The sequence below is a fragment of the Mobula hypostoma genome, chromosome 20, assembly GCF_963921235.1.
Source record: "Mobula hypostoma chromosome 20, sMobHyp1.1, whole genome shotgun sequence".
Taxonomy (NCBI): Eukaryota; Metazoa; Chordata; class Chondrichthyes; order Myliobatiformes; family Myliobatidae; genus Mobula; species Mobula hypostoma.
The window spans coordinates 50,169,327-50,182,670 of NC_086116.1; the positions used below are offsets into that span (position 1 = coordinate 50,169,327).

The window sequence follows — 13,344 nt, forward strand, 5'->3', positions numbered from 1 at the left end:
TGCGTTCACCAGCAACTTTGATGTGTGTTGCTTGAATTTCCGGCATCTGCAGAATTCCTGTTGTTTGCGATCTAATTCAGGGCTGTTGTTTGCTATCAATCATTTACTCACTGTTTTGTCATTAACTGCTTAGGTGCTTACAGAAAACTTAATAGAAACTACATATCATCTAAATCAAAACTCAAGCTTATTCAGTTTATACAGAAAAAAATTGAGGCAAAGCTCAACTCTGGACTGTTAATAGGCAAAGAGTTGCATTTTAAGCTGCTGCCATTGTTCAATACACAAACACAAACCAACTGCAATAATGAATTGTATCTGGAATCTGTGTATCCATGAATCCAGAAGAATAATGTTACTGAAGTTAACAGGTCAGCCAGGCTCATCTCAATACTTAACACTACAAAGGAAATGCTCGCAAGACAGTGATATTCCGCTTTTCACACTTCAGCTGCTTTTCAGCTATTATATGGTTATGTGGTTTACACCAAGGTTCCTAAACACATCTGTGCTGGCTAGATGTTGTTAAAAACATTATCCTGCATGTTAGTGAAAATCTGAAATGTAGGGAAAAAACTATAAAGCAAAGTTTTAAAATATCGAAGGTCTTGACATGCTGTATGGCAATCATAACCAAGTTGTAGCACACATCAGGGCACCAGACCTGAGATGTTACATCTCTCTCCACAGATGCTGTCTTACTTGCTGAGTGTTCCATTCTGTTTTTATTGCACACTGACCAAATTAAATTAGAAAAATTCAGAATTTTTGAAACAAGATTATTAATTTTACCTCAACTGGCACAAAGAAAACTGCTTTTTACAGTTATTCCAGATATTTAAAATATCATATTGCTTCACATTACGCTAAGTGCATCCAGTACTACTGTTTGAGAAATTTTTCCATTTTCCACATCCTGCAGTACACATTGTTTCTTGATTAATGATAGTCATTAGCAAAAAACACCTCCATTCAAGATCTAGTAACGTACATTTCTTTACAAGATCTAAACTAATTAACAAGAAATTACTCAAATCTCCAATTAAACATCCCAGAGTTGCAATGCTTCCAGAATTAGGGTTGCCATTTGGATTTCAAAGCAGTTCATACATGTCGAAATACACTTAATATGAAGATCTTCACAACACTGTAAATCAAAATGACTAAAGAATTGATTGTAGAACCACAGAATTACATTTTAAGAGCCAACTAGGCACATCAACACAGTGTCAGTTTTCTCCAACCAGTTTCACCTCCTAAGTATTTTCCATGACTTCTTTTCAAAGAGGTTATTGTCCATATGGCTGTCAAGAATAGGACTGAGCTTTGGTATTTCAGTTCCAACTTACAATCACTGAGGCTGTTTTCTTATTTTTCGCCGTTGATAAATAAAAACAAAACATTCCAGACATGAGGAAGTATTACCCTAATAAAGCAACACACAATATATGATATTACTATGTTTTCATGAGAGTAATGTGCCATCACTTTACTATAATCTCAGTAATACTTAATACCTCTGTTTGGACAATTTTGTCCACCCTCTTCGTAGATGATTCTTGGCCTAATATACAGAATGGACGAAAAAGTTGAAAGGATAAGCAACTTATCAGCACTGAAAACCTCAGCTGTTCGCGAAGAATTAGTCCAATTCATTCATATAGTACAACAAAGAAATCCCTCCTCGGTTTAGAAAAGACTCACAGATACAGAACAAATAGCTATTCAAATATCACCCAAAACAAACAATACAATGCAAAATTAACAGAAGCCATCATGCTTTTGGGAAAGCAAAGCCTATCAAGTACTGTTACCAAAGTGACATTACATGCACATAATGGAAGCCTCACATGCCGAAACTGTTCAAGAAAACCAATTAGTTTATCAAATAAAAATACCATTCTACAAAGAATACACACATCAACTCAACAGAGATTTTCTGGCAAATTCTTGAGAAAATATTTTAAAGCAATATAACAACAAATTATATGTACTGTTATCAAATTAAGCCAAGCACACTTTCTCCAAAATAACAATGAAATGCTAATATCCCTCAAAATGAACATTAACATGAAAGAAAACGTTAAACAATACAAGGGATGCAATAGTGCATAAACATAAGCAAACATTAAATAATTTTGAGAGATTATGCCACTGTTTTGCACCATCAGCCAGTAGAAAAAAAACCTTTCTTTCTGCCCAAGCCCAAACCAGCGTTATACGAGATCCAGCGACAGCAGGGGGAGGAGCAGTAGTGTTAATCGGACAAATACACACCACTCTCTTATCCACTCACTTTTTATGAGCCTTCTCTTTCTTTCCTTTCGGCCTCCTCTTCCGAGCTTGAATGGCCAGGACTGACAAGGCAAGAAATACAAGAACATTTTAAAAAAAACGAAACTAAAAAAACTGCTTTCTCAACTGTATTGTGTAAAACGGATTATTTGCAGTTGTATGTTTAATAGACTGCCTGGTGTTTAAACTGACAGACGGACAACCTATTTCCCTTTTTTTTTTACCTTTCCTGGAACTCATTTTTCCAGCCGGGATTGTCCTCGCTGAGCCGCGCGCAGGCGCAGGCGGCAACTTCCAGGCGCTCGAGCGCAAGCGAGCTCGGTTGACCGGTATACAAACGACGTCACTTGCCTTACATGGAAGGCAGTAATTAAAAGGCCAATATCAAAGATGGATTGCCCCCCCCCCCCCCACAATTAAACTTTCCTTAAATATCATTCTCAATTATGCTCTTAAATAAAAAAATGCAAATATATAATATTCTCTTCAAATGCTAGATAAAAATAAACCATGTTAAATAATTCAGACATTCATGTTCAGTCCATTGAGGATGTGCTGATTAACTTGTTCATTGCTTTCTTAACTTCCTGCTAACATTCCGTTTGTGAAAGATGAAATCCATTTACTTAGGCTCAAGTGTTCATTGTGTGCATATTAATGATCAATGCAGTGTTTAGTTTCATCGTGATCTGCACTGTATTGTTCACAGGCCTGTAATTGCAAACTGATATCAGAACTGATCTTTCAAAATATTTACAGCTCTCCCAAATTGTTTCTTCCAGCTATAGACATATTATTGTTGATCATTCTCCCCTTTGTGCTTATCCAGCTTCCTTTGAAAGCCCTTATCTTTGCAACAAAGCAATATGTGAATCATATAGATTGGAACAGCTGAATATCAAGCATATTTTCATCAATAACCTTAGTCATTCTATTTTCTCTTAAAGAACATTTTAATCTTATGAGAGGCTTTGACATCTTCCACATTCATTGCAAGATAGAACTGCCTTGACCCTTTTGTTCTGGGATTTCTTTTCCTCCAGAAAAAATTGGCTCCCCCCACCTCTATAGTGGTTATTCTGCACAATACCAGAGTTAATTATTTATGAACTGTGACAAAATCCATTACTTTCTTATCCAAATTATGCCTCCATCTGCTACCACTTGCACTTGATTGAAATTCAGAAACTTTATAATGTGTTTACTGACTTCACCACCATCCCACCTTTCTCCCTCACACTCCTAATCCCTCCCTTTCTTCCTCATCCACTTTCTCCCTACTTTAACCGCTAACTCTTCTTTATATCTTTCTCCTGTTCCCTTTGTCTCAAAACCCTTCCTTGCTCCTCTACACTTCCTGCTTCCCATAATATCTTATGTTTCCCCTCATCTCTGCCATCCTTACCACCTGCTTTCATCTTCCACTCTATTCCAATACCCCCCCTCTATTTCTCTTTTTGTTTTCCACCATTTCCCCATCTTTACCCCTCACTCCTCTCCATCTCTACCATTCCATTCACCTTGGTTCTTCTTTTGCTCAAATTACACTTCCACCAAATTACCCCAACCCCAAACACCCTCCTCACCCCAAACCATCCTCAACGCACTCCTCTCTTACACCCCACCCCTCCTCTCCTCCATCCCATCCCCAAACTGCCTTTCTCCACCACACTCTTATACCCCACCTCCCAAACCACTTTCTCAACATCCCCCTCCCACTCCGAATCCTCCTTCCAACCCTACCCACAAGCCCACACACGTTATTCCTCCTCCCCTAACCCACACATCCTTCTCCTCTAACGCCACCCACCTTTCTCCTCCACCCCAAAACCCCTAACCCCTCCTTAACCCAATTCCTTCCTTAAACTCAACCTCAAACCCCTCATGCCAACCCCAGTACCCTCATCCCATTCCCCTTCTTACCATCTCCCCATTTTCATTCCCAACCCCTCTACCCCTACCTCAGCATTTGCCTTAACCCTACTCCCTCACTCCCACCGATTCCTTTAAACCTTTCATTCTCCTCAGCTCTCACCCCTTAACCCCTCACCTCTAACCCCTTTTGCTCTCACCCCAAAATCTCACCCATCCCTTCACTCCAAACCTACCCCCTCACCCTATCCCCTCACCCCCAACTCCTTACATCCCTTTACTTCACTCCCAACTGCATCTCCTTCAACCAATCCCTGTCACCTCCATTCCATCAACCCAACTCCATCCCCTCCCCTATAATCCCTCATGTACCTTCACACCTCGAACCCTATCTCCCCAACCTCGAGCCCAATCCCTTCACCTCCATTCCCTCATCCTCTCCTTGCCTCCACATCTCCTTCAACCCAAATCGCACTCTCATCCTCTCAATCCTCATCGCCTCCCACCCAAACCTCATCCCCTTACCCTCTAACCCCGTTATCTCACACCCAAGCTCACGCCTTGCCCCATCTCTCTCACCTCATTCCTCAACTCATCACCCCATTAATGTCAATTCTCACACTCCACACCCATCACCTCACCCCAAAATCCCTCACTGTACCACACCCCTATCCTTCAATGCTTACCTCCTCTTCCCTATCCCACCTCAATCCCTCATCTCCACTTCCATTCCTCACTTTTACCACCACCTCATCCCTAGCTACAGCTCCAGCTGGGGATAGGCGAATACAAATGGAAAAACATTCTCTAAGGAGTATGAGATAGAGAATGGGACTCCACAGTGGAGTGTGTGTTGCCCATTCCTTAATATTATGATTAATTGCATTTTCTGAAATGTTGGCTCAGAGATTTCCCAATCCCTATATGCTGATGATGGTGCAGTGTGTAAGAGAGGTAGGAATATAAATTATATTGTTAGGAAAATGCAGACAGCTATTAATGAAGTAGAGGAATGGAGACGTTGGTGAGGGTTTAAATTTTCTGCTGTACGGACTCAAGTTAATTGTTTTTCTAAAATGAATATTATGCTCACAATTTTCCCTAAATTATATGGTAAATCTCCTAAACAAGAGTCAGTGGTAAAGTTTCTAGGCATGTGGATGGACACAAGGCTAACATGGAAGGTGCATGTTAATAAAATTTTAAAGAAGTTTAAAAAAGCACTTGATGTACTCAGGTGTAAGGCAGAGGTCACTTAAAGAAATATATACGGTTCTAATCAGATCAGTCTTTGATAATGGATGTGTTGTTTATGGGTCAGCATCACCAGTGCTCTTACAGGCCCTTGGTAAACTTCAAGCTCAAGCATTGGGATTATGTTATGTTGCTATTAAATCATCCCCAATTTCAGCATAACTTGTAGAAATGGGTGAAATACCTTTACATCTACGTAGATTACAGTTAGCAATGGTTTATTGGATTAGCGTGAAAGGACATAAAGTTGGCATTCAATATTGGCAATATTGTAGTAGAGGTGTTGGGAGCACTGCATTCGTAAGGTATTCAGTTTTGGGTGGATGGGAAACAAATGGGCACAAAATCTTGGGTGGTTCAATGTGGAATATGGTCCCACTGTATCTTTTCCTCCTCGATTTTTCTCTTTGCCTGTGTTTGAGTCAAGCCTTTTGAAAAAGACCAAGATGAAGATCAGTGAAACAGGAAGTTCAGCAATTTCTGCAAAGCAGGTATTATGGCTTTTTGCATACCTGTTCAAAAGATCCAGGGAGAGGTCATTCGGGTGTTTCTGTTTATGTTCTAAAGTTTCAGTTGAATATTAAGAAAAGATTATCAAAGTATCAGTATTCACATCTGAGATGGTTGTTATCATTTTAGGGTTGGAAGGGATCAAAGTAGTATGTCCTGATTACATATTTTTGTGGTCTGATTGTTCTTGTTTGATATACTGTATATTAAAACAGGTATTTCAAATTGTAGGCCAGGCATTCTTCTTGAGATTGGACAACTTCTGTTGAGGCTGCTGGGTCCCGCCTTGTGTATGTATTTCTTATGGGTCCCTGCCCATGTTGAGGTTTAAAGAAACAAGGTGGAAGACATTCTGGATAAGCAATCACTTAAAATTAAGGACATACATATAATGGTGTCTTTGCATCGGGGGAGATGAAAGTCACAATTAAAAGGTTTATTCAATCACTGTGGCAACAAAGTTGGGATAAGAAAAGAAAGGACAGCATTTATATAAAATTCAGAGATGGTAGGAACTCAACAGGGAGATGGGTATTAAAAGAGGCAAGAAGTTATACTTACGGATTTACATATTGGACATAGCGGGTTGAATAGTTGCTTGATCAAAATTAGCAAGTATGATACAGCTTTTATAGGGAGTGCACTTGTCAAGAAACGGTGCAGCATATATTGTTTGAATGCATTTCCTGTGAGGTGCAAATGAAACATATAGTTGCTAAATTGAAATCTTTGGGACACACACAGATTAACACGGAAAGTTTGTCCGGATATTACTATCACCTTTATGTATTTAAGTGCATATTTGACTTTCTGAAAAGCATTAGACTTCTCCAGTTTAAGCAGCAACTCTTGTACCCATATAAGAAGCTTTCTCTACATCTAAGAAAACTGGTACCACGATACTTAACTGATAAATATGAGACTCCAAACTTAACACCAAGTCCATGGTCATTCTCCCTTTACGAAATCCAGATTGGTATACAGCTAATTTTCCACTACTTTCCACAAAATAATGAAGACTTGCCACAACCACTTGTTCCATTATTCTGTTTTCACATACATGTGAAGTTATGGAAACACGTCCATAACCGGAAGGGACTGATTGAAGCCAGGTTTCAATATAGTGATAACAACCGTTAATTTCCCGGAAGCAGGAAGCCACCCTTCAACCCATATTGTATTTAAGAACTTCAAAACCAGCATAAGCTTTGGATCCGATAACTGCGCAACAAAGCTCATCTTTCTCTGGTGATGTCTGACCAGCACTACTAATACCCTTTTTAAGTTCAGACAATGTAAATTGAACACCCGAGCAGGAACTGGAACACTCCTGAAGAGGGAGGACGTCCTGAAGAGAGAATTCAGGGAGTTAGGTAGTAAACTGAAAAACAGGACCTCCAGGGTAGTAATCTCTGGATTGCTGCCTGTGCCACGTGCTAACGAGCACAAGAGTAGCATGATCAGGCATATTAATGCGTGGCTGAGAGACTAGTGTAGGGCTTCGGGTTCCTGGACCACTGGGGCATCTTCTGGGGAAGGTACAACCTGTACAAAAAGGATGGGTTATACCTAAACCCAAGGGGGTGCAATATCCTAGCAGACAGGTTTAATAAAGCTGTTCGGGAGGGTTTAAGCTAATTTGGCGGGGGATGGGAACCGGAGTGATAGGGTTGAGGATGGGGAGAACTGAAATGAATCAAAGATAGTGTGCAACAGAGATGATAGAAAGGACAGGCAGGAGATATGGCATAATCACAGCCAGTGAGATGAGTTACAGGGCAATGGAGGTATGGTGCAGTTAAAACATAAAGCAACAAATACTGGACTGAAAACGTTATATTTGAATGCACATAACATAAGAAATAAAATGGACAATCTTGAAATCAGCTGCAGATTGGCAAGTATGACGTTGTGGCTATCTCTGAAATTTGACTAAAGGATCGCTGCCATTGGGAGCTGAATGCCCAAGGATATACGGTGTATCAGAAAGATAGGTTAGTAGGCAGAGCGGGTGGTGTGGCCCTGTGTATAAGAAATAATATTAAATCATTAGAAAGGGATGACATAGGATTGGAAGGTGTAGAGTCTCTATGGGTTGAGTTAAGAAGTGGCAAGGGTAAAAGGACCCTAAAGGCAGTTGTATACAGGCCTCCAAACAACAGCTGGGATGTGGATTTCAAATTACAGCAGGAGGTAGAAAAGGTGTGTCAGAAGGGCAATGTCATGATAATCAATGGGGATTTTAACATGAAAGTGGATTGGGAAAACCAGGCCAGTACTGGACCTAAGAGAGAGAATTTGTAGAATGTCTAAGGGATGGCTTTTTAGAACAGCTTGTTGTTGAGCCCACTAGGGGATCAGCTGTGCTGGATTGGGTGTTGTGCAATGATCCAGAGGTGATAAGGGAGATTGAGGTTAAGGAACCCTTAGGGAACAGTGATCACAATATGATCGGGTTCACTTTGAAATTAGAAAAGGAGTAACTAAATTCCAATGTGCCAGTATTTCAGTGGAATAAAGGAAATTACAATAGCATGAGAGGGGAACTGGCCAAGGTTGACTGGAAAGAAACACTAGTAGGAAGGACAGTAAAGCAGCAATGGCTGGAATTTCTGCAAAAAAATGAGGGAAGTGCAAGACAGATATAATCCAAATAAGAAGAAATTTTCAAATGGAAGAAGGACACTACTGAGGCTGACAAGTGAAGTCAAAACCAAAGTCAAAGTTAAAGCAAAAGAGAAGGCATACAAGGAAGCCAAAGCCAGTGGGAAGGTAGAGGATTGGGAAGCTTATAAAGACTTGCAGAAGGAAATTAAGAAGGTCATTCGGAAGGAAAAAATGAATTATGAAAGGAAGCTGGCGACTAATATCAAAGATACTAAAAGCTTTTTTAAGTACATAAAGGGTAAAAGAGAGTTGAGGGTAGATGTAGGACCAATAGAAAATGATGCTGGAGATATTGCAATGGGAGACACAGAGATGGCAGAGGAACTGAATACAGATTTTGCATCAGTCTTCACAGTGGAAGACATCTGCAGTATACTGGACATTCAAGACTGTCAGGGAAGTGAAGTATGTGCAATGAAAATTATGACTGAGAAGGTGCTTAGGAAGCTTACTCGTCTGAGGGTGCATAAATCTCCTGGACCTGATGGAATGCACCCTCGGGTTCTGAAGGAAGTAGCTGGAGAGATTGCTGAGGCATTAACAATGATCTTTCAAGAATGAATAGATTCTGACGTTGTACCGGATGACTAGAAAATTGCAAATGTTACTCCACTATTCAAGCAGGGTGGGAGGTAGCAGAGAGGAAACTACAGACCTGTTAGCCTGACATCAGTGATTTGGAAGTTGTTGGAAATGATTGTTAGGGATGAGATTATGGAATACCTGGAGGCACATGATAAGATAGACCAAAGCCAGCATGGTTTCCTGAAAGGAAAATCCTGCCTGACTAACCTACTACATTTTTTGAGTTAATTACAAGCAGGGTAGACAAAGGAGATGCAGTAGATGTGGTGTACTTGGATTTTCAGAAGGCCTTTGACAAGGTGCCACACTTGAGGCTGCTTAGCAAGATAAAAGCCCATGGAATTACAGGGGAGTTACTAGCATGGGTGGAGAATTGGCTGGTCGGCAGAAAACAGCGAGTGGGAATAAAGGGATCCTATTCTGGCTGGCTGCTGGTTACCAGCGGAGTTCCACAGGGGTCGGTGTTGGGACCGCTGCTTTTTACGATGTACAGTATGTTAATGATTTGGAATATGGGATTAATGGATTTGTGGCTAAATTTGCTGATTATACAAAGATTGGGGGAGGAGCAGATAGTGTTGAGGATACAGAGCCTGCAGAGAAACTCAGATAGTTTAGGGGAAGTGGCAAATGAAATACAATGTCAGAAAGTGTATGGTCATGCACTTTGGTAGAAGAAATAAACAGGCAGACAATCATTTAGATGAGGAGGGCATTCAAAATGCAGAGAAGCAAAGGGATTTGGGAGTTCTTGTGCAAGATACCCTAAAGATTAACCTCCAGGTTGAGTTGGTGGTGAAGAAGACAAATGCAATGTTGGCATTCATTTCTAGAGTATAGAATATAAGAGCAGGGATGTGATGTTGAGGCTCTATAAGGCACTTGTGAGACCACACTTAAGAGTATTCTGTGCACTTCTGGGCTCCCTATTTTAGAAAGCATACACTAACATTGGAGAGGGTTCAGAAAAGAATCACAAGAATGATTCCAGGAATGAAAGGATTACTGTATGAGGAACGTCTGGCAGCCCTTGGGCTGTATTCCTTGGAGTTCAGGAGAATGAGGGGTATCTCATAGAAATATTCCAAATGTTAAAAGGCCTGAACAGATTAGATATGGCAAAGTTATTTCCAATGGTAGGTGAGTCCAGGACAAGAGGGCATGACTTCACGAATGAAGAACGTCCATTTAGAACAGAGATGTGGAGAAATTACTTTAGTCAGAGGGTGGTAAATCTGTGGAATTTGTCGCCACAACCAGCTGTGGAGGCCAAGTCATTGGGTGCATTTAAGGTAGAGATAGATAGGTTCTTGATTAGCCAGGGCATCAAGGGGTATGGGGAGAAGGCAGGGGAGTGGGGATGACTGGAAGAATTGGATCAGCCCATGATTGAATGGCAGAGCAGACTCGATGGGCCGAATGGCCTACTTCTGCTCCTATATCTTATGGTCGTATTCTTTTTTTTGGTCAGCAATTTGAGGATTGCTTCCCAAAACTGCTTCTCTATAACTGACGTGTGTTTGCTAATAATCCTGCTTTTTCAGAGTTAGTAACTGCACCCTTTTCCTCACTATACAAAACCAGTAGTGCCTCAAGTTTTGACTCCTCCCATTTTCTGTACCAAACCTCCAAACTTCCCTTACCTGTATTTCTTTTCCAAAGCTATCACAGCACATTCTCCAATAAATTTTCTGTACCCTTCTCACTACTTTTCTAACTGTAGCTTGAGCCATTTTGGAAGATGAATAGGCATAAAACTGCCTAACTTTCCTAAAAGTTTTATTCCGCTCCTTCACAAATTTCCAACCACAATTGACTCATGACAACCCCAATTTCCGTAACTCTATATGCCATCTCATTTTTGTCAAAGGTAGCCGCTCCTCCTCCATTATCCATGTTCCAATCGTGTCTCTTATCAACATAACCTTGTATTAACTTAGACAAAGTTTCAACCAAGCTTCCTGAACACATATAACATCAGGTTTATTTGGTAAATCTTCAGTAAATTTCTTAAATTCTTGACTATTAGCTAACAAGCTTCTAGCATTCCATTGTAAGATTAGAAAAACATTCTTTTGAAGTCTGAACATTATTTACCAGGAGTTTGAAGCGATTTAGTATTTGATTTGTTATCTGAAACACTCGAAAACTTCTATAGATGTACCATGGAAAGCATTCCGACAGGCTGCATTTCTGTCTGGTACTGTGAGTGTGGGGGTGGGGGAGCTAGTGCACAGGACTGAGAGAAGCTACAGAAAGTTGAAAAATTAGACAGCTCCATGTTTGGTACGAGCCTCTGTAGTACTGAAGACATCTTCAGGGAGTGGTGCCTCAGAAAGGTGTTATACATTATTAAAGACCCCCATCACCCGGGGCATGCCCTTTTCCCATTGTTACCATCAGGAAAGAGCTACAGAAGCCTGAAAGCACACACTCAATGATTCAGAAACAGCCTCTTCCCCTCTGCTATATGACTCCTAAATGGGCATTCAACCCATGAATACTACCGCACTTAAAAAAAATATATACAGGTATTTCTGCTTTTGCACTATTTTAATCCATTTAATATACATACATACTTACTGTAATTGATTTACTTTTTTTCTTCATGTATCATATTGAACAGTTGCTGCAAAGTTAACAAATTTCACAACAAATGCCAGTGATAATAAACCTGATTCTGGTCTAGATTTAAGTCTTTCATCTCTAGATGTTTTTCTACAGCTTTTTATATAATTTTATTCTTTTTCTGTCCTACTTTTAGTTGTGCTGTACAATTTACCACATCTGCCAAGTGACAAATTTTAATTTATCAACAAATAATCCTTTGTTATACAATCATGCACTTTACACATCATCTTTAATCTGTTTTCCTTATATTAACAGGTCCCTTTGACACTTTCTGCAGAGCCTCTGCATAAGATATGCTCATTTCCATTTGAACATACTGCACTTTCACAAGTTTATTGTACACCCTGCATAAGCAGAATTATGTTCTCCTCTGTAAGTGTTACATATTAACCTAACACCTTCTCCACAATTGCCAAAATCATATTTTCCACCAGACCTACCACACTGGTTTTTTTTTACCCTTACACAGTTGCTACATAAGCCAAACTTCTGGTATTGAAGGCATCTCAGAGGGGGCAGCACAAAAACTGGAACCATATAACCTAACTGCATCCTATCCGCCAAACCTTTTCCCATCAAATTTAATCAACAGCGATAAGCTATCTGTTCTTACTCCACCGCAAAACACTTTTAAACATTTAGAATCCACAACTTTTCACTCGGCTAAATTATTTTCAACTTGTTCAATGGATATATCTAGGGGGACTCCAGAGATTACTCCCCAAAGCCACCAACATTCAATATAAACAACAGGAATTCTGCAGATGCTGGAAATTCAAGCAACACACATAAAAGTTGCTGGTGAACGCAGCAGGCCAGGCAGCATCTCTAGGAAGAGGTGCAGTTGACGTTTCAGGCCAAGACCCTTCGTCAGGACTAACTGAAGGAAGAGTGAGTAAGGGATTTGAAAGTTGGAGGGGGAGGGGGAGATCCAAAATGATAGGAGAAGACAGGAGGGGGAAGGGATAGAGCCAAGAGCTGGACAGGTGATAGGCAAAAGGGGATATGAGAGGATCATGGGACAGGTCTGTCCCTCTGAATATACGCCTTGCCCATCCTCTGGGTCCCCCCCCCCCCGTCTTTCTTCCCGGACCTCCTGTCCCATGATCCTCTCGTATCCCCTTTTGCCTATCACCTGTCCAGCTCTCGGCTCTATCCCTCCCCCTCCCGTCTTCTCCTATCATTTTGGATCTCCCCCTCCCCCTCCCCCTTTCAAATCCCTTACTCACTCTTCCTTCAGTTAGTCCTGACGAAGGGTCTCGGCCTGAAACGTCGACTGCACCTCTTCCTATAGATGCTGCCTAGCCTGCTGCATTCACCAGCAACTTTTATGTGTTGCTTGAACATTCAATATAATTCCTTAGTGTTACTTTTCTACCTGCTACAGCTTTTAACCCCAAAAAGCTTTCTCGCATTGCTTACTATATTTACAAAGTACTAAGAATGTCCCAATTCTTAAAAGGATTTCTGAAAACAATTTCAACAAATGCGTTCTTTTCAAATCTTTAGGTAATCTAATTAGATTGATAT

At 40.6% G+C, this 13,344-nt stretch overlaps 1 protein-coding gene across 12 annotated transcripts in view; it reads right to left on the reverse strand.

Moving 5' to 3' along the window:
* Positions 1 to 12,625, reverse strand: part of LOC134359513 (SRSF protein kinase 2-like) — a 230,446-nt gene extending 217,821 nt beyond the window's left edge. For 3 of the 12 annotated variants that reach the window (XM_063072869.1, XM_063072866.1, XM_063072868.1), the window contains exons 1-3: positions 11,767 to 12,625; positions 6,493 to 6,617; positions 2,297 to 2,357 (exon numbers count right to left, since the gene is read on the reverse strand). In XM_063072869.1, the coding sequence (XP_062928939.1) occupies positions 2,297 to 2,357; positions 6,493 to 6,597 (166 nt within the window). In that variant the 5' untranslated portion in view covers positions 6,598 to 6,617; positions 11,767 to 12,625. Of the gene's footprint in view, positions 1 to 1,517; positions 1,565 to 2,296; positions 2,358 to 2,519; positions 2,594 to 6,492; positions 6,618 to 11,766 lie in introns of those variants that run through there. The other 9 variants (XM_063072876.1, XM_063072871.1, XM_063072875.1 and 6 more) reach the window with 6 other exon arrangements.
* Positions 12,626 to 13,344: the final 719 nt, after the last annotated feature.